Source organism: Silurus meridionalis, chromosome 20 (genome assembly GCF_014805685.1).
Source record: "Silurus meridionalis isolate SWU-2019-XX chromosome 20, ASM1480568v1, whole genome shotgun sequence".
In the NCBI taxonomy this organism is placed as follows: Eukaryota; Metazoa; Chordata; class Actinopteri; order Siluriformes; family Siluridae; genus Silurus; species Silurus meridionalis.
Genome location: NC_060903.1, coordinates 1137501 through 1161004, shown reverse-complemented (window position 1 = coordinate 1161004; position 23504 = coordinate 1137501). Strand labels below are relative to the sequence as shown.

Here is a 23504-nt window from a genome sequence, read left to right as displayed (position 1 = left end):
GTTTTGCCGTGAGCGTGTTTTTCAGTCGAATATTCAAACTTCCTGTAAAGGTGATGCCAGAGGAGATGAGCTCCGAGCACAAGAACCAATGGGAGACAACGGGACGAGGCTGGAGCGAGTGAAGAACATACGCCAACAGACGTGAGGCTGGCCATCTGTTTCTTGGGGGGGGCGTCAATAACATCATTTCCTGCCAGTGAAACCTGCTGACTGGAGCTGTTGGTTTGTGTGTTTATATATTACTAGATTTTTTATAAAAATAAACAGAAAAAGTAAAAATCTTTAAATGTCCCAGAAAATTAAAGCAGAAACATTTCATTTATTAATTTCTGCTTAACGTTTTAGGCATAAGTACAATAAGACACACCCCTTCCCTGAAAAAAGTTATTATGAATGGGCGGGGCTAGTGTGACACTAGAAAAAAAGTAGCTACTCTGTAACTCGTTCGAATATTAAGCCACGCCCCAGTCATGCAAAGCACATGTGTTTATTATTTACGTTTCCTAGAAACTCGTATTACATCAGGCTGGTCTACAAATGTAGATAATTCACCAGGATACCATCAAACATGCTCAGCTTTGAAGGGGGCGTGGCTAATCTCAAACTCTATTAGCTGTGCAAAATCAATCAAACAAATCTAAACGAGATCGCTCGGAGGAAAACAAACCTTCCGCTCAAACGATGTAACAAATGATTTAATAAGGTATTAATTAGATTTAAGAGACTAGTTTTATCGTGACTTCTTTATGTGCTAATGATGTCGCCAAATTCCTCAAACCGCCCCATTGCCCCAGCACATCCCCCCAAAACATCCCGAAAGCAAAAAAGTGAAATTTCTCGCTCCTTATTTTTTCCTGACGGCTGTGAAGAGAAAAAGCTCTCACTCTGCTAATCAGGACGGCGACAAGGTAAACCCGCAGGATCACGCCGCTGAAAGTGTGCATCTGCTCGAGCGCAAACACAAATTCCTGTCAAAACTGTCAGGGCGAGTGTTCGCAGAGCAGACGGAATATAACGAGGTGAAAAAAGAGAGCGAGAGAAACAAAGAAAGAAAGAGAGGTAGACGGGCAGTCAGGCTACAAACCAGACAAAACACCTGAATTCATTTCACAGTGCTGAGCTGCTGAAACACTGCGTTTGGTGGTAAGACGGAAACCATATATATTGTAAATAGGGGGAAAGGGGGAGGAGTTATAAAAAGGGGGAAAGAGGAGGAGTTATAAAACGGTGAAAGGGGGGGTATAATTAGGGGAAAGAGGGGTATAAATAGGAGAAAACAGGGAGGAGTCATAAATAGAAGAAAAAAAGGAGGAGTTATAAATAGGATAAATGGGGAGGGGTTATAAAAGGGTGAAAGGGGAGGGGTTATAAGAAGAGGAGGGGTTTGTGAATCCATGTGCTTATTACCTCATACTCCTGAGAGAATCGCAGGTTGTCGTTGGCCTTGAGACGCTCGATGTGGTCGGCTAGCTCACACACAGAGATAGGAGGATGCTCCCTCATTCCTGGGGAAGAAAAGAAAAAAATAGAGAAAAGTGTTGAGCAGGAAGGACGGCTAACAGGCAGGGCGATGAGTGCGAGGGAGGATGCCGAGCAGGTGTGGACGTGGACGTGTGGAGGAGTGAAGATGCCCGGCTCTGAGATGCGATGTCAGGGAAGTGTTGAGGAAAAAATACGAGAAAAAAAAAGAAGGAAAGAACGGAAACGAGTTTCCATCCACTTGTCATCTGTTTATTTGAATATTAAGCCACACCCACCCCAATTAACAAGCTCCTGTTGATAATTAATGGCAAATGTAGCTAGTTCATTTAGCTAAAGTCAAATATGTCTAGCTTTGAAAGAGGGCGTGGCTTATCTCAAATGCTTTTGGCTACAATGTAAATCAGACAAACAAGTCTAGACGGCGCCGCTCCAAGGAAACACATCAATGTACGAAGAGAACAAACGTGAATTGCTGACCAAAAAAAATATATAAACAAAAGACACTGAGGTCATTTTCATCTCTTTATGATGACATCACATCGTTTTTGTTAAAAGTGAAATTCTTGCACAGTTTAGCTACAAAATGTTGAACATTTGGATGGAAATTTCTGCACAGACAGAAAGACAGAGAGAGAGAGAGAGAGAGAGAGAGAGAGAGAGAAGCGGAGAAGACGTTAGCATGTCATGATGCTAACATGCGGTGAAGGAGCAGAAGCTTTCACATCAACGATCTCAATCACTTTGTTTTGTTACAATATTATTACAATTTCGGATTAGGAAACGTACAATAACTGTAACTGCGTCATATTTATGAAGATTAGCTACAAGATCAACGTCTCGTTAAAGGACAAGCGTTCGTTAAAAATCTGCCTCAAATTTAAAACGTTGTTTCTCATTGTGCAAAACATTACGCTCTTATTTACAACTCTGGATAACATTATTGGTAAACCGCTTGTAGGAGCGTTAGGTTCAGGTGTTTGACTATATTAGCTTCCATAAAACACACTTCGGCGGACCGATGACATCATTGGAGGTGAAACCGGAACACTGCGTACGTTTCAGGTTTTTTTCTGCTTCTCTCGCTCTCTAATCCTGACTCTTGTTTCTCACCTCCTTATGAATCGATCGTTAATTGCGCCAGCTCGGATCTTTCCATTCTCTCCAATTCGCCCCAGATTTCTTGTCAGCGGTTAGAAGATGATTTATGGCTAATCTTCTCCACGATTCTGAGGAACGCTTAATTGGATTACGGAACGTTCTCCGCTCACGCCGGCTTTTTTTTTTTTTTTGCAGTGAGCAAAGGAGGACGATTAGGAAGAAAACAAACAAGGCAACCTGAATATGATAAAGAGGGAATTAAAGTGTGGGGGTAAAAACACAAGGGCATAAACAAGCATGTAAATACATGTGTGAATTGAAGATCGCCTGGAGCGTAACCGAGGACCGAGAAACGGCCACGCTGGGGAGTGCGCTATATTTTTTAACACCAGATTCAACATTTCACCGATATTTACTGCTATAATAAACTCCACTCTTCTGGAAAGATGTTCCACTAGATATTATGAAGATTTGTGGAGATACATTCAGCCACAAGGATGTTGGATTTTGGAGATCTATAGCAGGAGATCTTCCACACACTTCCAACCCATGTAAAGCAGATCTTCATGGAGCTGGCTTTGTGCACAGGGGTACTGCCCTTCAGCCAAAGACGTCCTACACAATTGTGTGCCTCCGACTGTTTGGAGAAGAAACATATATGGGAGGAAAAAGTCGGGTGTCCCAATACATTTCTACCTCACATAGACGTTGCCTAATTTGCTGCAACCACACAATAATCTCTATACATCCATGTCGGTGCACAGGTTGCTGGAGGCGCGTGGTGTTTGTGGTGTTTGTGGTGTTTGTGGTGTGTTTCAGGGTAAATGGCAGCGGTGATTGAGGCGGTGCTGAGAGACAGAACGCCGAGAGATACAGAGACAGAGATCAGCAGATGAAGAAGCGAAAACAGAGACACAGAGCAGGAACTAACTTGGAGTGTCGGGGCAGCAGGAAGTGCTGGGACCTGCAGAGAGAGAAAAAAATGAAGGGAAGGAAGGAGGGAAAAAAAGAAACAGAAGAAGAAGAAATAAAGAGCGATCAGTTTTAAGGTTTAGAGACGCCGGGATCAGCGGCCATGAGGTGCGTTCTCGAGGAACGTCTGGGCTGAGATGGATAAGTGTGATGGAAAATGGGTTATAGCACACACACACACACACATACACACACGCACACACGCACACACAGACACACACGCACACACATACACACAAAAAACATCAGATTGAAGAGACTTGATGAGAGGATGCAATAATAATAATAATAATAATAATAATAATGATAATAATAATGATATTATTAATAATAATGATAATAATAATAATAATGATAATAATAATGATATTATTGTTACTGTGGCTGACTGCACCCCAAACCTCCTCACCTTCTCACCTACATCAGTACTTTACTAACACACTTGTGTCTGAATGAATCTCCACAACATCTACTGGAACATCTTCCCAGAAGAGTGGAGCTCATTATAACAGTGAATGAAGACTAAATGGCACAGGTGTCCACAAACTTTTGGCCACAAATAATAGTTTGAGAAAAAACAACAGTGTGTGAACGAGAGGAAAAAAGCAGCCGATGACATTCTCTCTCTCTCTCTCTCTCTCTCTCTCTTTTATTCTTGTCCTCTTTCACAATCCGTTTGACGACCATAAAGCAGGAGCGCTAATGAAGTGACAGGGATTCTGATGATGAACAGAAATCCTTATAATAGTTTAAATAAAAATAAAAAAATAATAAAAAGTAAAAAATGTGACTTAAAGCCAAAGGAGGTGTTTTAATGTTCAGCTGACAAACGAGTTGAAGCTCCGCCCACTTTTACACTCATTAAAGACTTAAATGGCTTTTACCGTGGGAGGAAAACAAATATACTCACATCTGGCTAATTAAAGACGAGCTGATCGTGACAGATGTTCAGAGAGAAGAGGGGATGTGAGGGGAGGAGAAGAGAGGAGATAAAAAAAGGAAGAGAGAAGAGAGGAGAAGAAAACAGAGAAGATGAGAAAAGAGCAGAGGAGAAGAAAAGAGAGGAGGGAGGAGAAGAGTAGGGAAATGAGAGGAAAGAAGAAGAGAAGATTTTTGTAAAGAAGCATGATCAGTCCCGGAGGATTATAGACAGAGGGAGACAGAGAGAGAGAGAGAGAGAGAGAGAGAGAGAGAGAGAGAGAGAGAGAGAGAGAGAGATAAAGAAGAAGGGAGGTGTTTGAAGATGAATCATGTCTTAATATAAACATAAATGAAACTTGGGGTGGATAAAAAACACCAACACAACCTCCAATTACACATTGGAAAAAAAAAGTAAAAAAAAAAAGGATAAAAATTGTTTATGAATTGTGCTTTGAAAGGCACGTTTTATTGAGTTTTGTTTTTGCTAAGTGACACTTCTGAGTTCTGCGATTGTCTCGCTGAGTCTGTACCTCTTTACCTTTAGATATCAACATTCCTTTAATAAATCAATTAAACCTCACACAACTAAAACATCTCTCAGCTGATCAACCAATCACGAGACAGAATGGCTTTAAAAAAGGGAAGAGTTGTTAAGAAAAAAGAAATTCTGAAACCTTTCTGAGCTTCAGCTACAAAAAAGGTCAAATAAATAAATTAAATGATGTTTTAGAAACTAAAGGAATCAAAACTCTTAAAATTTCATTCATTTGATGAGAAATTAATATTTAAAAAAATTGACTTACTATTACTGATATATTAATTTATTTAATTTATAACGTTTAAAAAACGTTAAAATTCAAAAAATGTTAAACAAAGAAAACACGTAGGTACGTATAAAAATTATGTACGATTCATTTGACTGAAATAATAAAAAAAAAAGTACCTGGTGTCTGGTAGTTGATTCTTCTCATCTCCACAGGATCGGATGAGTTGGCCAGGAGGGAATCCTTCACCCCGCTTAAGTGTTCGTCTTTGGGTAAAGGAGATGCTCGTTTCCTGTCAGACAGGAAGTGGTGATGTGGTTAGTGTTTAAGTACCAATTAAAATGAAAACAAAAAAAACACCAATGACAAAAGCACATACGTGACAGATGAGATTGAACAGGTTTCAGATCGGGAGGGGGAAAAAAAATGCATGTGATGAAAAAACATGGAAAAGAAAATGTGGTGTGATTCCCTGAAGGATGCTGATGGAGATACGACATCTGCTGCTAGCAGACGCTAAACGCTAAACGTGATGTAGTGTTTTTGTGAGGAAAAACAGGACACGTGGGTAATTAGCACGTCAGCTTAGTAATTACAGCATGGACGTATACTCACACACACACACACACACACATGCAGACACACACACACATAGACACACACCCGCAGACACACACACACACACACAGACACACACCCAGACACAATGGCTACTGAAGTGTGAGAAGAAAACACACACACACACACACACACACACACACACACACACACACACACACACACACACACACAAAAGCAGAATAAATAAACAGAATATGAAAATTGGACGAAGAAAGAAAGAAAGAAAGAAAGAAAGAAAGAAAGAAAGAAAGAATTAAAAGTAAAAATAAAAGTAAAAAAAGTAAAAGTTAAAAAAAGTAAAAAAAGAAAGTAAAAAGACAGAATGTACTGTGTGTATATATAGTGTGTGGGTGTAAACTACACTGAAGTTCTGAAAGCGACACTGAATACGAGGAACTTTCCTCATGTGAACGTAGATGTGATCGTGAAGACTCTGTGAACTTCATCAACTCCACCTCACAGATGTACAAACACAAACACGGCTCCCTAAAAAAAACCCGGTTCTGGTTCTGGTTCTGGTGAAACAGACCTCTTTCTGTTTTCCCACAAATCAAAGAGAGTAAAAGAGAAGAAAACGAGCAGCAGGACGGTCCGGCTGAAGAAATGTCAGCGCTGACGATGGGAACGTTTCTATTCTTCACCTCCTGCCAGTCTGGCATTTACTTTACAATGGGGCCATTCAGCAACCGGGTGAAGCTACACAAAGGCTACGTTACCACGCTAACACTCACTCACCTGGAGGAGAAGAGATGATGATCAACCATGAACAATTAAAAAAAAAAATCTTAGAAATAATTGAATTTGAATTCAAATTATTAACGGTTCAGTCACATGACCAAACAAAACAGATCTAACGCTGCTGGGTCTCTGTACATTTATTTTAACATCCCATCCCACATTTAGTTTCCTCTTCTGGGAAGATGTTCCAGTAGATTTGTGGGGGTTCATACAGCAACAAGTGTGTTACTACAATCATGTAGATGAGAAGCTGAGGAGGCCTGGGGTACCGTCAGCGTTCACATTCAGTCCAATCCATGGAAAGCAGATCTTCATATCAACCAATACAATTAAATATTATCGCAAATATATTGAACTGCATTTAGCTAACGTTAGCGCAAACAAACGTATTTTGCTAGCATAGCAAAGGGCCGTTAGCATCGTTCTGATTAGTGGTCTGAACTCCAGCATGCATGCGTGTGAGAGCTTGAGAACTGGATCTTCTCCTAGACACCGGGGTTTTAAGGTGAAATACAGACTTATAACAAAACTATTGATTTATTTACATTTAATCTAAATTTTAAATAAAATCTGAGAATCTGATCCCCCCCCACGCTGCCTTGGTGTCCAATAGCAAGACGGATGGATGAGTGAGAAGAGAAAGGTGAGATGGAGGAAAAGAAACCCTGATGTGAAAACACCTACCTCTCCTGTTTGCTGTTCACACGGAGCAGAAAGAGCGAGAGATACGCAGGGGTTAGTGATCATCAAAAAATTATAAATACATAAAATAAATTAAAGAATATGAAAATAAAATTTAATAAAAGTAAAAATAATTAAATAAAAATAAATAAAGTAACATAAAATAAACGTAAAGTAAAAAAAATTTATATTACAAACGAAACACAAACAAAGAAAAACCAGAAAGAAAAAAGAAAGAAAAAAGAGAAAGAAATTGTCTAGATAGAAGCAAAAAAGTCTTTTTCTTTCTTTCTTTCTTTCTTTCTTTCTTTCAAAAATCAGGACAGAAAAGTAAAAGAAAAGAAAAACTTTTAAAACATTAAATTTAAAAAGAAAGAAAAAAGGGAAATAATAATAAATGCCCAGTAAGGCAAAAGATAAAAGACAGAAAATAAGGAAGAAAGAAATGCTAAAAAAATTAGGAAAAAAAATTGCAATAACAAGACAAAATAATTTAAAAGTAAAAAGGATAAAAAAAGAAAAGAAATGAAAGAAATGTGCAATAAAGCAAAATAAAAAAAGAAAGTAAAATGTACGATTAAAGTAGGAATATGTAATAATGTAAAAAAAAAAAAGAAAAGAAAAAAAGAAAAAAAAGGAAATGATAAAAAGGAAAAAATGTATATAATAATGATTAAACTTTCTGTTAGGAAGTTCCCCTGAGACTGAAACAAACGATTGAAAGAGTAGAAGAACCCATGGAGAACATCTCACCTTTTGAAGAGGATGATGGTGATGACGATGCTGACGATGATCAACACGGCCAGGACCGGCCCCATCACCCACAACATCTCAGGAGAGTCCACACTCTGAGCCACGGTGCTGTCACGCTCCAAAATCACTGGGTCTGAGTATGGGCTGGACGAGAGAACACGCTACACACACACACACACACACACACACACACACACACACACACACACACACACACACACACACGAAAGAAAATACTGGATTAGCAGTGCATAAAAACAGAATAAATACACAGCGAGTGTTGATTAGTTTCCTATAACTATAACTATAAAGTGCAGCTCAATTTCACAGCTTTATATTCATTTCTATTAATGCGCTCTCTCGTGCTCATCGTCTCTATGGCAACGACTCAAGCTGTAAGGAGTCTGCAGTGTTAGAGGTAAATCTCTGGCTTTATGTTTTCAGGCCTAAAGTGTTGATTAATTTTGATAATTTCTATGAAACACACAGTTGTTTCATGGACGTTTGGTGCAACAATAAACGGATAAAAAGTACACCGTGACCTCGGGTAATAACCAGCGAACTGAAGACTGCAGGAGACACACTGAGAACCTGTCAATCATCTGAGCAGGACAGACTGCAGAAAGCCCAGTGCAGGGATTACACAGTGTGGGGGTTCTTTCAAGTATGTCTCTAACACACGCACACACACATACACACACACACACACACATGCACACACACACACACACACGCACACACACACACACACACACACACACAAGCACACACACACAGCACACACACACACACACACACACACACACACACACACACACAAGCACACACACACACACACACACACACACACACACACACACACACACACACACACACACACAAGCGCAAGCACACACACACAGGCTCAAAGAACATTGTTAACAAGTTTCCTCTCCGCCTAAGGGTGACCCCATACTACCATAAACCCTGACTCTGTATGTGTGTGTGTGTGTGTGTGTGTGTGTGTGTGTGTGACAGAGTGTGTGTCTGTGTGAATGAAGAAAGAAATAGAAAGAAAAATAATAAAAAAAGGAACAGATGTCAAAAATCAGATGCGTTTCTGCCAGCAGGTTTCTGATCTTCTCTCATAGATGAATAAAAAAAATTTGTATGAAAAGGAGGAGGAAGAAGAAATAAAGAAAGAAAGAAAGAAAGAAAGAAAGAAAGAAAGAAAGAAAGAAAGAAAGAAAGAAAGGAAGGAAGGAAGAACACAAATATAAACACACTCTCCCACAGTGTGTGTGTGTGTGTGTGTGTGTGTGTGTGTGTGCATCATGTGCATACCTCATATAAAAAATGAAATAGACAGAGCAGCTCCAGGGCAAAACAATCGACTCAGCGTTTAAAAATGCCTCATAATTTATCAGGAACGACAGATGAGAGAGAGAGAGAGAGAGAGAGAGAGAGAGAAAGAGAGAGAGAGAGAGAGACAGAGAGAGAGAGAGAGAGCGAAAGAATGAGAGAAAGAGAGAAGTTGCATAGACACACCAAACAAAGCCAGGTGTGTGTTTTGTATAACACAGTGGTTTACACTGTGGAGGATTGAAGAAACACAGAGGGAGGAGACTGTGTGTGTGTGTGTGTGTGTGTGTGTGTGTGTGTGTGTGTGTGTGTGTGTGTGTGTGAGTGTGTGTGTGTGTGTGTGTGTTGTGTGTGTGTGAGTGAGTGTGTGTGTGAGTGTGTGTGTGTTGTTGAGGTTACAGACGAGCCGCAGCAGCTGTCTGTTTCTGACAGATAAAAGTGTTAGCATTGGTGTTAGCCTACAGCATTGAGCTGATCCTCAGCAAGGACAAGACACGCTGTAACGTGTGTGTGTGTGTGTGTGTGTGTGTGTGTGTGTGTGTGTGTGTGTGTGTTAAAGTCGTCCCTAATATCAACACATGCTAACTCTTAACGCTGTAATTGACAAACACGTCTCCGGCGCAACTCAATTAGTCGTGACCTTTCATCAACACATCTCTCATGAGCAGAGTTTATTACAAAACCTGGTTCCCTGTAGACCTTCTACTGTGGAAGTGTGGAGGAGAGGAGGGGTGAAGGAGTGAAGATGTGAAGATGTGGAGAAAAGAAGGTGGAGGAGTGAAGGAGTGAAGATGTGGAGGGGAGGAGATGTAAATGTAAGAAGATGTGGAGGTGTGAGAATCAGGAGAGTTGAAAGTGTGAGGATGAAGGTATGAAGTAAGGGGATATGAACGTGAGAAGGTGTGAAGATATTAGGGTGAGATGTGGAGCTGAGGAGATGGGAAGGTGAGGAGATGTGGAGGTATGAAGGTAAGGGATGTTGAGGTGAGGAGATGGGAAGGTGAGGAGATGTGGAGATATGAATGTATGGGATGTGGAGGTGAGGAGATGGGAAGGTGAGGAGATGTAAATGTGAGGATGAATAAATGGAGATGTACCTGTTTCTCACTGGGGTTGAGATGGTGCTGCTCCTTCATCTCAGCCATGATGAAGCACTGGCACGGCAGGTTGCTAGGCACCGGCTGGTTGTAGAAACCGTTGTAGTTTTGCTCGTCTCCCAGTGTGAATGTTTCAGGAAGGTTGTCCAGCTTGGCGGCGATGTACGGCCTCAGACTCTCTGAGTAACGCCGCCGCCTCCGGTGCCTCGGTGGAGAAAATCTCACCTCCAGGAGCTAAAGAGAAGAACACGAGAAGTACATCCCGTAAGTACCTGCTTACCAGCACAGTGATTTAGGGTTATTTCTCCCTTCCTTCGGTAACTGAACGTGTTACCTTTCTTCTTTTCTCTTCTGTCCATACTTCCCTTTTTTCTTGCCATTTTTCTCCCCATCTACCCTTCCTCTGTTTTATCGATTCTTTCCTTCTGTGCTCTCCTTCAACCCCTTTATCTTTCTAGAGTTTCTCTCCTTTTTTCTTTTATCTATTACTTCCTCTCCTTCTTCCATCAATTCATTTCCTTTTGTATCACTTCTTTCTGCCTCGCCACAACACCCCTCCCTTCCATCACTTCCCTTTTCCTTTCCTTCTGTCCTCCTACTCATTTTCTGTCCCTTCTTTCCTTCCACTCGTCTTTTATTTTGTTCTTGTTTTATATAATTATTATTATTATTATTTCTCACCTCATCAAGGTCCATTTCATCTGGATTTTCCCACCTGCGTGACGACGCCAGTGACCCCGCACGACCACGATGTAATACCAACCGCGCACACACACACACACACACACACAAAATCAGTCACCTGTACATTATGCACAGTTACCACTGAACCCAAAAAAAGAGAAAGGAGGAAGTAAAGGGGGACAGATACTAAAAATAAAAATACAAAAAAGAGACAAAAAAGAGAGTAACGTGAAAGAGTGAAATAAAAAAAAGGCAACAAATATAATAAATCACTTAAACAAATAAAAAGAAAGATAATAAAAGGAAGATGGAGAAAGTTAAAAGAGGAAAAAAAATCAGACCAAAAAGGTAGAGAGAAAAAACAAAATGATTTGGGAGACAGTGGAGAAATAAAAGATAAAAATAAAAAGAGTGAAAGAAGGAAACATTCGGAGAGAATATACAGTGCTGAGTCGGCACGTGTGAGTGTGTGTGTGTGTGAACCTGAAGTAACTATAGCTAGCAATAATGTCCTGAAGTACCCAGTAATAATAATGTTATGAAGTAACTATAGCTAGCAATAACATCCTGAGGTAACTATAATTAGCAATAACATCCTGAGGTAACTATAATTAGCAATAACATCCTGAGGTAATGTCCTGAGTTAACTAAAGTTAGCAAAATTCTTCTGTGGTAACTATAACTGGTAATAACTTCACAAGGTAACTTTAACTTGCAAAAACTTTATGAGGACACTATAGCTAGTAATAGCATCTTGATGTAACTATAGCTAGCAATAACATCCTGAGGTAACTATAGCTAACAATAGCATCCTGAGGTAACTATAGCTAGCAACAACATCCTGAGGTAACTATAGCTAGCAACAACATCCTGAGGTAACTATAGCTTGCAATAACCTCTGAAGGTAACTCTAGCTAGCATGTAGTGAGATCTTTCTCCTCAGGAACCCGTTGTCAGTGTGTGGTTCCTGACCTGATCAGTGCTGTAGTCGCCACTTTGGGAAGGTTGATGGTGATTTTCCCACCGTTGTTCTCGTCGTTTCTGAAGAGGACGGGTTTTGTTTTGAGAAGATCCGGAGCGGTTTTGATGGAGACCTGCTGCTGAAGTCCTCCAGCGCTGTTTCCTCGACTCATTAACACGAACGAGTAATTAGTGTCGGGCTTCAGACCTGTGATCAGCTTCCTCTTCATGTTGCCCTGAACCTCCACACTCTGCTGATTGTACAGAATCTACAGCGAGGGGTGACGGAGAAGCGCTGTTAGAGTACACTGATCTTTATTCAACCAAAAACGTACAAACTAAAGTGTTAGAAAATAAATAAAAAAACTTAAGGTGAAAAAAACATTATGAAAAGTGTCAATAAATAAATGGAAATAAATAACTAGATTGTGCTGGATTTAAATGATTTCTCAATCTCAAAAAACCCAGAAAGAAGAATAAACACCTCTGTCCTGAAGAAACTTTACTTCTTACTGTTACAAAGCTCTGACTCTGGAGAAACATCTCCTCAATGAAAACTGAGGTCCCCGTAAATGTGTTGTTTCTATAGAAATGATAACATATTCATTCAACAGAAAGGTTGAAAAAACCTGTGTTTTACAGTTGATTTGCACTACTGCCGAAATTGCTGTTATTGGAAACTAACCAACACACTCTGAGGAATCAGACACGTTATGGGTGGTACTCACCTGCGGCGTGAGCCTCCAGACCTTAGACGCAAAACTAACAGTAATAAAGATATAAAAAAAATAACAGACAATCGCTAGACAAGACGGAGGAGGATTTTTCTGTGCTAATGGGATTAGCGTAATGGACAGTGCAGTGATGAAGACGTACATTTCCCAGATGTTTCTCAGTGGAGTAATGCTGTGGCTTGTGGATTCCTTCAAACCCAAGTCAATTTGCAGAAAGAGCGCTTAAAAGCCTCAGACGTTCAGCATTTGCCACCTAATTACCTTGATTAGAGAATCAGAGATGGAGTTTCCTATACAGGCTTTTAGTATTATATTATAGATATATATTCTTTTTTTTATGTCAGGCAGTAAACGGATGCATTAGACTCAATTCGCAAAGTACTCTTTCGCATAATTTTCCACTTAATTTAATTTAATTGACCGAGGCGCCCCCTAAGCTCCACCTTCCAAAGTTGTTGTAAAGATTGGGAGTAACTTTGGGATAACAAGATCAAATAAAACAAAATAAAAAAAACGTTCAAAAAAGACTTTTGAAAAATCCCTTAAAATAAAATAAAAAAGGTTATAAAATATCAACCGTTCAACAATTTACAGACATTTTACGCACCTTAAAAAGCCCTTGAGACTTGAAGTTCTCTGGAAGCTCCCAGGTCAGAAGTACGGACGTCTTCATTACCGCTTTGACACCAAAACTTGTTGCGAAAGCTAGCCAAAGAAGAGACAAATAAGCTAATTATACGACACTAGCTAAACTAGCTTTTATATTCAATGGATACCTTTTTTTTATTGTGTTTGTTCTGGAAAAAGCCTTTAAAAATCTTTTCTTTCATAAAAGATTAATTGATCGTAATAATGTTTGACAAGAAACATTGTGCGAGAAACATATTTCTGGACCAAACTGAAGCACTACTGGTTCTGTTTAAATATGTGAAGCTCGAAAGATTTATGGCGTTTTGTGTAATGGTGGAAAATAAAGTGTGGAGAAGAGTTTGGGTTGATAGACTTTAACTAGTACTGTGTAGAGTTTCTGCTCACTAGCACTAACCTGGAGATGTTGCCATGGTCCTGCTCTGGATGCTGGGGCTCATGGGTCCACCCCCCTTGCTGGTGAAAGCTTGTATTCGGATGTCGTAGGTAGTGTCTGGTCGGAGGTCTTGCAGCGTCATGTGAGTATCAGAGGTACGATTGGTGCTGTTCTGCTGGCTGTTGATGTCTCTGTAAACGACGATGTAGTGAGTGATCCGTCCATTCCGCTCGGCTGCGACCGGAGGTGCCCACGTTAACCGGGTGGTCGTGGTGGTCAGTCCCACTACGCTCAGGTTCACCGGGAATCCACTCGGAACTTCCTCCGGCGTGCTGATGTTCTTGACAAACTCTTCTCCGATTCCTGCACGGTTCTTGGCGCTCAAGTGGAAGCTGTAGTTGGCACCCTTGAAGAGACCCGTCACCGTGTAGTGGTCGTCCGAACTCCCAAAGTTATGGACCGTGAACGTTTCTTCGTCCGCACGCTTGTAGCGCAGACGGTAGCCAATCAACTCGCCCGGCATGTCCTTTGGAGGCTGCCACTGGAGGAGAGCAGTGTTGCCCACTGTGATGCTAATAAGCATGGTAGGCTTGCCAGGAACTGTAACCAAAAAATAATGAAAAAAACTTTTTAATCGTCACATCTTTGCATATCCCAGTGATGTTATGACACTAGGGTCAGAGAGCAGGGTCAGCCATGATACAGTCCCCCTGGTGCACAGGGGGTTAAGGGCCCTGCTCAACCTGACATTTTGAACAGTACCACAGAGGATTAACCACTGAACTTCTACCTCCTTAGAAATGGTGGAACAGAAATGGTGGAATTGTGGTCCAAAACTTAAAAGTAGATTAAAAGTAACACATATCCTTTAGTAACCAGATTACAATTTCAGTCTTCACCTGTAGACTGTGAGATCATTTTTATTCCGTTTAAGCATCCTTCACAGAGGATACATTTTATTGCTAACACAAAAGCTTTCCCATTAGCTGTCGCCTTGGCAGATGCTAACCTGCCATTTTCACAGCCCCTTAAGGCTTTTTGACATCCCACTCTTTCCTTCCAGTGTTTTAGAAACGCTACATCTCGAGTTCTGTTTAATACTTTACTGTTTTCTGTCCTGCGGTCAACATAAAATTATGACCTTAGTGTCTGAAGTGTCTGACTGTGAGTTTTTTAGCTGCTCTGGAGAACTGAAGTGAAGAACTGCTAAAGAGACGACCATTAAGACTTAACTGCGTCACTACAAGGACCAATTACGTGAACAGGATATTTAACGAGTTGAAAGCTAAGACGGATCTGAATTAAACACCTCACACCTAAACTTTCGCTTTGCTCCAGACTTCCACCTGTGTGGAGACGCCGGCCGAGTGCACAAACTACATCATCAGCTGAATCACTGGATCGATATACTGCCTGAATGCTTTGCTAACAGCCACTTACTTTGCTAATTATTAGCATTATTAAATATATAAATTTAGCGCTTGAGAAAATGCCTGGTTCCTGTCTGGTTTTTACTGTCGAGCTTCATTCCGGGTCCATTTTCAGCCGCGATGTTTTAAAGAGACACATTGTCATTTAACACCACTTTAATACCACTCTTTTTTTAATTGCTAATCAAAGACCATTTGAATTCCATTCAGCACCATGTCTCCTCACTTCTTCTTCTTCTCATGATGACGACTTGGAAATGTTTGAGATCTTTTCTTTTTTTTCCAGACGTTTCAGAGACTGGACTTCTGACTTCATTGAAGGACATTTTAATACCATTTACGGTTTTATTAGACTTTATTAGGATCTCCATTAGTCTGTTGCATCAACCAAAGCGAATCTTCCTGCAGCTCCCTAAAGAGCTTCAGACTCGGGTTTCGATTTAAAACCCTGCCGTTCCAGAGACAGCGAGTCTGACTTCATTTAAGACCACTTTAATCACATTTACTTCTTTATTGCTATCCTTCCTGAGGGCCATATATATATATATATATATATATATATATATATATATATATATATATATATATATATATATATATATATATACGATTAAAACCCTTAAATGTATCACGGGAGGCTCACCGGGGAGTGGGAATTGGAGAGGAGTTTACAACAGCAATGTGTTTAGAAGTTTAAGCAGACAGATTCGATTTCAGCTCGGGTGATCTTGTTGCCCAAATTTTCCTCAAGATATCTGAACATTTGTAATGTCTGTCTGGTTTCTTAGCAACCAAAGATTCGCAAATACACTACATGAAAAATGTGGGGTTTTATTTTAGAATATTATTAAGAACAAATTGTAAACTGGACTGTATCAAGTTCTTATAAACCAACGTTTTAATGATGGAGTCAGGATCTAAAGTTTAATCCTGGATGGTGTGATTTTAGGGAACCGAGTGGAATTCGATAAAAAGAAATAATTAATATTAATAATTCATTATTAATAATTAATTATTAAGTGGCAAAAAAACCAGAGAAATCAATTATTATTTCTTAATTGTTAAAAGATATATATTAATTTACTCATTTAATAATTAAATATTATGATAATTTATGAAAGGAAATTTAGGAAATTTAGGAAATTTTAAAGGACTGTGGTGAGACCTGAGATGTTGTATGGTTTAGAGACAGTGGCATTGAGTAAAAGACAGGAGGTGGAGCTGGAGGTAGCAGAGCTGAAGATGTTGAGATGTTCGTTGGGAGTGACGACGATGGACAGGATTAGAAATGAGTTTATTAGAGGGACAGAGCATGTAGGACATTTTGGAGACAAGGTGAGGAAGGTGAGATTGTGATGCTTTGGACATGTGCAGAGGAGGGACATGGGGTATATCAGTAGGAGAATGCTGAGGATGGAGACACCAGGAAGGAGGCGATCCTTAATGGGAGAAGCCGAAAGACGAAGAAGAATAAACTGTTCCACTCCAAGGGACCACTGAGCTTTTCAGTTGTGGAATTTGGAAGCATCTGGTGAAGTTCTCAGACTTTGGCTCCACCGTATCTGACTGCATTTTATACCAATTTTATCCATTCAATCCATTCTTTTTTTGTGAAAACTCTCGCTGTTTATAGTGGAGACTTTTTCAGCTCCATTCAGAAGCCTGCAGTTCCACAGACTTCACACAGTAAAAGCCCACTTTAACACAGTTTATAGGCGTGACTCATCCTTCTGAGACTTCCTTCCTTCCAAAGTCCAGGTCTCGGCTTTATTCAGACGTCTGCTCATTCATGGATGAAAAAGTTTCTGACGTCAATTCCGATCTTTTTCATTTTTATTATTATATTATTTAGCATTTGATTGTTTTATAGCGCTGATCAAAACTGAAGGAAAATCTATTCTTGTTAAAAAAAAATTACGTCTCCATCTATTAGTTGCAATGAAGAAAATATTAATTTAAATTTATTTACATTTTTTACTTTGGTTTCAGGTTCGAATGTTTTAAACCTGGTCTGTAAAGTGAAATCATTATTTCAGGTTCATTACAAAAAGGTTTTCTAATTATTTCAATACAAGCAAACAAATTAAAAGAAATGAAGCCAAATAAGGCCTGCTTTAATAATTAATTTTTATTGAGTTAATTTTTTGGTGATTTTCTGTGAACTGTAAAGCTCCTATATGTGGCAATAAACCATAAAATCAATTGTTATTTTCTTAATTGTTAAAGAAAATATTAATTTACTCATTTAATAATTATTTATGATAATTAATTATTCATGAAAATAATAAATAATATGATTATTTAAAATGTGTATATTTAAAGTATATTTTTAACTATTTAATTTTTTTTTTAATTTAAGATATTTTGTCCTGGTCAGCGGCACGTATCAACAAATGAATATTTAATAAATAAAAAAATAAAACATTTAAATAAATCAACCAGTAACAAATGACATATATTAATGATTTTACAAAGAAAATTATAATTTTTTAATATAAATGTATTTTAGTTATTTATTTTATTTAAAATTTATATCAATATTTAACATTATTTCTTTATTTTATTTATCATTAATGGATTTATTATTAATATTATGTAATTTTATTAGGAATTATTCTGGTACCTGCTCCTGTGGTTTTGATGACCTTGGCCTTGCTCCTGGCTCCGTCTCCTCTGGTGGTGTACGCAGCGATTGTAACAGAGTACGACGTCTCCGAGATCAGACCAGAGATGACGGCTTCCTGTTAAACAAAAAAACCTCTTGAGCCCCGAATAACGCAGCACCTTGACCCGCTTTGCCAAACACACACACACACACACACACACCCCATGGACAAACCACAAACACAGCCCCTTTTCAACACACGCCCATGTTTAAAACCACCAGAGGATCCGATCTGAAGCGAAGGCTCGCTCGGCACTGACTCTCAGCTCCGACGCCTCGACTGGCTTCCAGAACACACACATTTTATTCCAAACCACACAGAGAACAACCGGAGAAACCGACCCGTCTGTGTCCAGAGTTCTGCCGCTGATGTTTTCTTTAAGAGAATGCAAAATCCGAAAAATCAAACGTCTGTGTTTTTATTGTTTATTAATAGAAATTCAGGAAAAAGTCTGAAAATCAGTTTAGTGAAAAATGACTCGTTTATTTAGAGAATTTAAAACTAACCAAATACTAAGGATGAGAAAGACAAATAATCAAGACTAATTTTTGGGGATTGGATTTTATGTCAAAACTGAGATTCTGAATTAAAAGTCAGATTCGAAATCTGACCTTGATTTAAAAATAAATCTCCAATCTTATAAAGAGTCAAATCTTCATGTGGAAATTCTGGTTGGAAGAAGATAAAAATGCAAAAAAAAATTAATGTTAAAACTAAAAATTACAGTAAATAAAATCTGTCCACATTTCAAAATATATAAAAAAGTAAGTCTAAAAAAACAATTACAATTATTTTACTGAATTATATTGAATTTATTTTTACATATAATACACACAAATACACTAAACTTTTTTTTAAACCTTTAATATTTGGTTTAATTCTTTAATGCTTCTAAACAATAATGATTCAGAATCACTGCTGATTGTATATAACTATATTGATATATAAATAAACGATACTGAAGATTAAGGGGAATAAGTTCAAACAAAATCCCTAAACCCTAATAAAAAAGAGAGCAAAAAAAATCCCAATTTAATTAATACAAATTATAGTAATTTTCCAGAATATTTAGATTCTTCTGGTTCTCTGTGACTTTGAACAATAAAATTAGTTTCTCGAATGTTTTAATTGAAACCTCAGTCAATTTCTGAATCAGATCGAATAAAAAAACATCCTCTTTAGAAAAAGTGGGTGTTTGTGTCTGTACAGACTCGTCCTCACTTGGTGATAAAGACGGAGTTTGATCAGCATGTGGCGTTAATTACAGCGTGACAGAACAATGACACACACGGCGGCTGGAAGCGGCCGAGCGCTGGAACAAAAGCAGCTCGACGGAGAACAAACAGATCGCACGCAAGCGGCAGCATGAACGCACACACACACACACACACACACACACACACACACACACACAGATGAATAATGAGAGTTGGAGGTAAATCACTGGGAACAAAGCACACCTGGAGTCCTGCGTTTTTTTTTTTTTTGTTTTTTTTTTTCATAACGTCTCTATATTAAGCTTTAATGAGAGACAGGGGGAGGTGGTGGTGAAACCGGAACCGAACAGAACCCGAGGATCTGTCGGATCACACTCAGAACTCTGAGATATTCTCCTCAATCACTACTTTTAACCCTGACTTATTAATGTTAGGACTTTATTTAAATACTGTGAAATGGTTTATTACATATTTATTACCATATGATTAAATATATCACCATTTTTTTGATGTATTCAAATAAAATATATATATATATTAGATTTTTTACTTATTTCAAGAACAATTTAAAAAGAATTTCTTGACACTTAAAAAAAAAAAAATTATGTAAAGAAAATGTAAAAGCAAATATATATGTATATAAAAAGTTTATGTATAATATAAAACAAAGTATTTTTTTTTACTTTACAAGTGAGCGCCAAATCAAAAATTTAGGTTTAATGACATTCTAATAACACTGACGTCTGGTTCATCTTTAAGGTCAGTGGGATTGAAATAAGAACACTTCTGATTCATTCACTGCCTGTGTGTGTGTGTGTGTGTGTGTGTGTGTGTGTGTGTGTGTGTGTGTGTGTGTGTGTTCACTCGGCAATGCAGATTACGGTCACACTTCATTAGTGGCCTCATTAGGCAGTTGACACTTCGTTTTGGCAACATGGCTGACTGATGGAATAAACGAGGCGATGGAGGATGCGCGTCACGTGATCGAGACGACGTCTGCTATCGCTGTTGCTATAAATCCAGCGACGTTGTGGGACGGATTACGACGTTCGAGGATATTAACCACATATAGGAAAAGCTTTAAAAGTTATGCCTGTTTGGGGCGTGGTCCTGCTGCAGAATAAATAGGGGCCAATCAAACGCCTTCTTGTAGTAGTGCATGATGGAGAAGTCTCTACCTGGATTTTTTCGCAATGAGGACACCATTAATCCTTATCACATCTCAATAATCCTACAGAAATGCTACTGCAAATGTGCAGGAAACCTCCACCATGCTTCACTGCAGACACTCTTTATTGTGTCGCTGTCCAGCATTTCAGCAAATATCACCAAATATTTCAGATCTTGATTAATTAGTCCAGACCACCTGCTGCCATTTTTCATCCATGAAGATCACATCTGTCTAGACTTCTCCAAACATCAGATGGGTGTACCTGAGTCTCACTGGTTTCCTCCGGTTCTTTGCTGATGGCACTGGTGGACGTCTTTAGATGTTATAAGGATGATGTCTTCTGCTGTATTGTTTCCTTGAACAACCGAAAGAGGACTGAAGAGTCCTTGAAGAGCACATCTTAAAACTTCTACTTTGAGATCTTTGCCTGCTGATGCAGTAGAACTACCTTGCGTCTTGTTGTCATGGTGTAGGACCTGGGACATGAAACTGTCATCCAGAACCTCACCTTAGGAACAGAGTTTGGTTGTTTCTCACCCAGTTTAAATCTCCTGCCTGAAGATAATGACTGGGTTTCGATTTACATATGAAATGGAGAATCATCAGCACCTGCTTGGTAGAATTGGTTCATCATTCACCTGATCCTGAATTTGTACAAGTCTATAAAGTGTGCAAGTGATAGAACTGAAAACCAAACGTTGTCACACTAAATACTGGTTTGATCTGGATTTCTGTTTTCTGACTTCCCATTCTGTTAATTAATGAAAAATATTGTTTTAACACTTTAAATGTGTTCAAATTTTATATTAGTATTTTGTTTAGAATGAGTATACGCTGTATATTGTGTAAAGTATATTGTGTGTGTGTGTGTGTGTGTGTGTGTGTGTGTGTGTGTGTGTGTGTGTGTGTGTGGCACACACACACACACACACACACACACACACACACACACACACACACACACACTAACCTTTATCCCCGCTCTAATGCACAGACGTGTTAGTTCCCAGTGTAAGGCAAAAAAAGAGGAAAACCACCACACACACACACACACACACACACACACACACACACACACACACACACACACACAAGGAAGCAAGAACACACAGCGTGTCCCGACGCCGCACACCCCGGCTCACACTCAGGTTACTCACATATTCCGTGGTGTCCTCAATGTTCCACTGAGCGAAGAAATCACACACACACACACACGAGGGAAGGGAGGAGGAGAGGGAGAACGAGTGAATACAGTGCACTAGTGATGGAAGGAAAAAAAAAGCATGGCTACTTTTCTGATGAAAAGTGAGAACTGATGATAAGAATGATGACATGCTGCAGATAGATAGAGAGAGAGAGAGAGAGAGAGAGAGAGAGAGAGAGAGAGAGAGAGAGAGATTGTACATGTTATACACACTCAAAAGACATTTGATGACGTCTACCTTTCATACACACTTATTACTGTTTGTTTTTACTCTTCTGGGCCTATACACACTCTTTGCCAAAAGTATTGGGACACCCAACTTTCCAAATTGTCTTCGGATGCTGGAGCATGACATTTCCCCTTAATTCAAACTTGGAGACCCAAACCTCTTCCAGCAGGACACTACCCCTGTGCACAAATCCAGCTTCATGAAGATCTGCTTTACATGTGTTTTACAAGTGTTTGGAAGATCTCCTGCTGAACAAGATGAAAGTGAATGCTGACTGCACCCCAGACCTCCTGACCTTCTCACCTACATCAGTACCTGACTTTACTAACACCCTCATGTCTCAATGAATCTCCACGACATCTAGTGGACATCTTCCTTGAAGAGCGGAGCTCATTATAACAGTGAATGAAGACTAAATGGCTCAGGTGTCCACAAACTTTTGGCCAAAAAAGAAATTGTTTCGAATTATCTACTGATATAAAAATATTAAATATAGTATCTGCAATAGACAAATGGGGTGCCAATACTTTTGTGCGGCATGTCAAATTGGCTGCTGTGGGAGACCGTGCACCCACATGTATGTTTTACTGAGACGTGATCGCGTGCCTGCCGAGTGTGTACAGAGAAACAAGGGAAGATGGCATCAGGAACATGAACATGAACATCATGAGGAACCTTCATCACTTACCTGAGAACACAACAAGACAATGAGGAACACACACACACACACACACTCCTGCTGCACACACTCCTGCTTTCAAATCGCACAATGTACAGTAATGCATACGATACACACACTTTTAACGACAACCTGATATTAGACAATCAGAACACTTGTGTTACGTAAACAGTGGAAAAAGTTCTCATTGGTGGCATCAAAGGTTCCATTTTCAAAAAGGTTCCTTTTTACACAAAAGGTTCTTCTTTACAAAAAGGTTCCTCTTCACAAAAAGGTTCCTCTTTACACCAAAGGTTCCATTTTACAAAAAGGTTCCTCCATAAAAAAGGATTCTTTTAACACAAAGGTTCTTTATACACAGGTTCCTTTTCACATAGATTTCACTTCAGAATTTTAGGATCCTCTTAATAAGGGTTCGTCTTTAGAAAAAGGTTCCTTGTTACACAAAGATTTCACTTTAATAAAGAGGTTCCACTTTACACAAATGCACTGCCTTGTTACCGTTTGGATTTATGTAAAATTCTTATATCATATATTTTTTCGTCAATGAATTTACAAAACGTAAAATTGTCTGTGGTGTTTGAGACATTTTAAAGAAAGTAAAACATACAAACAAACAAACAAACAAATAAATGGGACCCTCTCGAGAGCTGAGGGGGCGTGGCCAGGTGGAGAAATGTAGCAGAACTAAACAAATAGCGCTCTATAGATTAGTCCAGAAAGATAAAGGCAGGACCAGGACAAAGTCTGTAGTACTAAGGGGGCGGGGCTAAGAGTATGAGAGTGTGGTATTATAGGTTACATTAAAGAAAAGAGGAGGCGGGGCTAGGTAAATGTTCAAAAAGAACAAAAGGGTAAGGGGCGGAGTTTAATGGATAAAAAGAAAGAGGACAGCTTTAAGAAGCTGAGGGGGCGGGGCTATGTGTTATGCAATAGATCTATAAAAATGAGAAGACAAGATACCAGAAATCTGAAGAGGTGGAGTCTAAGAGGGCGGGGTCTCAGAGATCACATGGAGCCAGGTAGATGGTACAGAAA

General features: G+C 39.2%; 1 protein-coding gene across 1 annotated transcript in view; it reads right to left on the bottom strand.

Annotated features, from left to right (window-relative positions):
* Positions 1-23504, bottom strand: part of ptprfb (protein tyrosine phosphatase receptor type Fb) — a 96406-nt gene that overhangs the window by 13833 nt on the left and 59069 nt on the right. The window contains 13 exon segments of the mRNA XM_046876234.1: positions 1408-1505; positions 3512-3544; positions 5417-5529; positions 7281-7292; positions 8031-8191; positions 10469-10702; positions 11150-11206; positions 11209-11229; positions 12124-12381; positions 13454-13551; positions 13892-14470; positions 17924-18041; positions 21512-21538. Of these exon segments, the coding sequence (XP_046732190.1) occupies positions 1408-1505; positions 3512-3544; positions 5417-5529; positions 7281-7292; positions 8031-8191; positions 10469-10702; positions 11150-11206; positions 11209-11229; positions 12124-12381; positions 13454-13551; positions 13892-14470; positions 17924-18041; positions 21512-21538 (1809 nt within the window).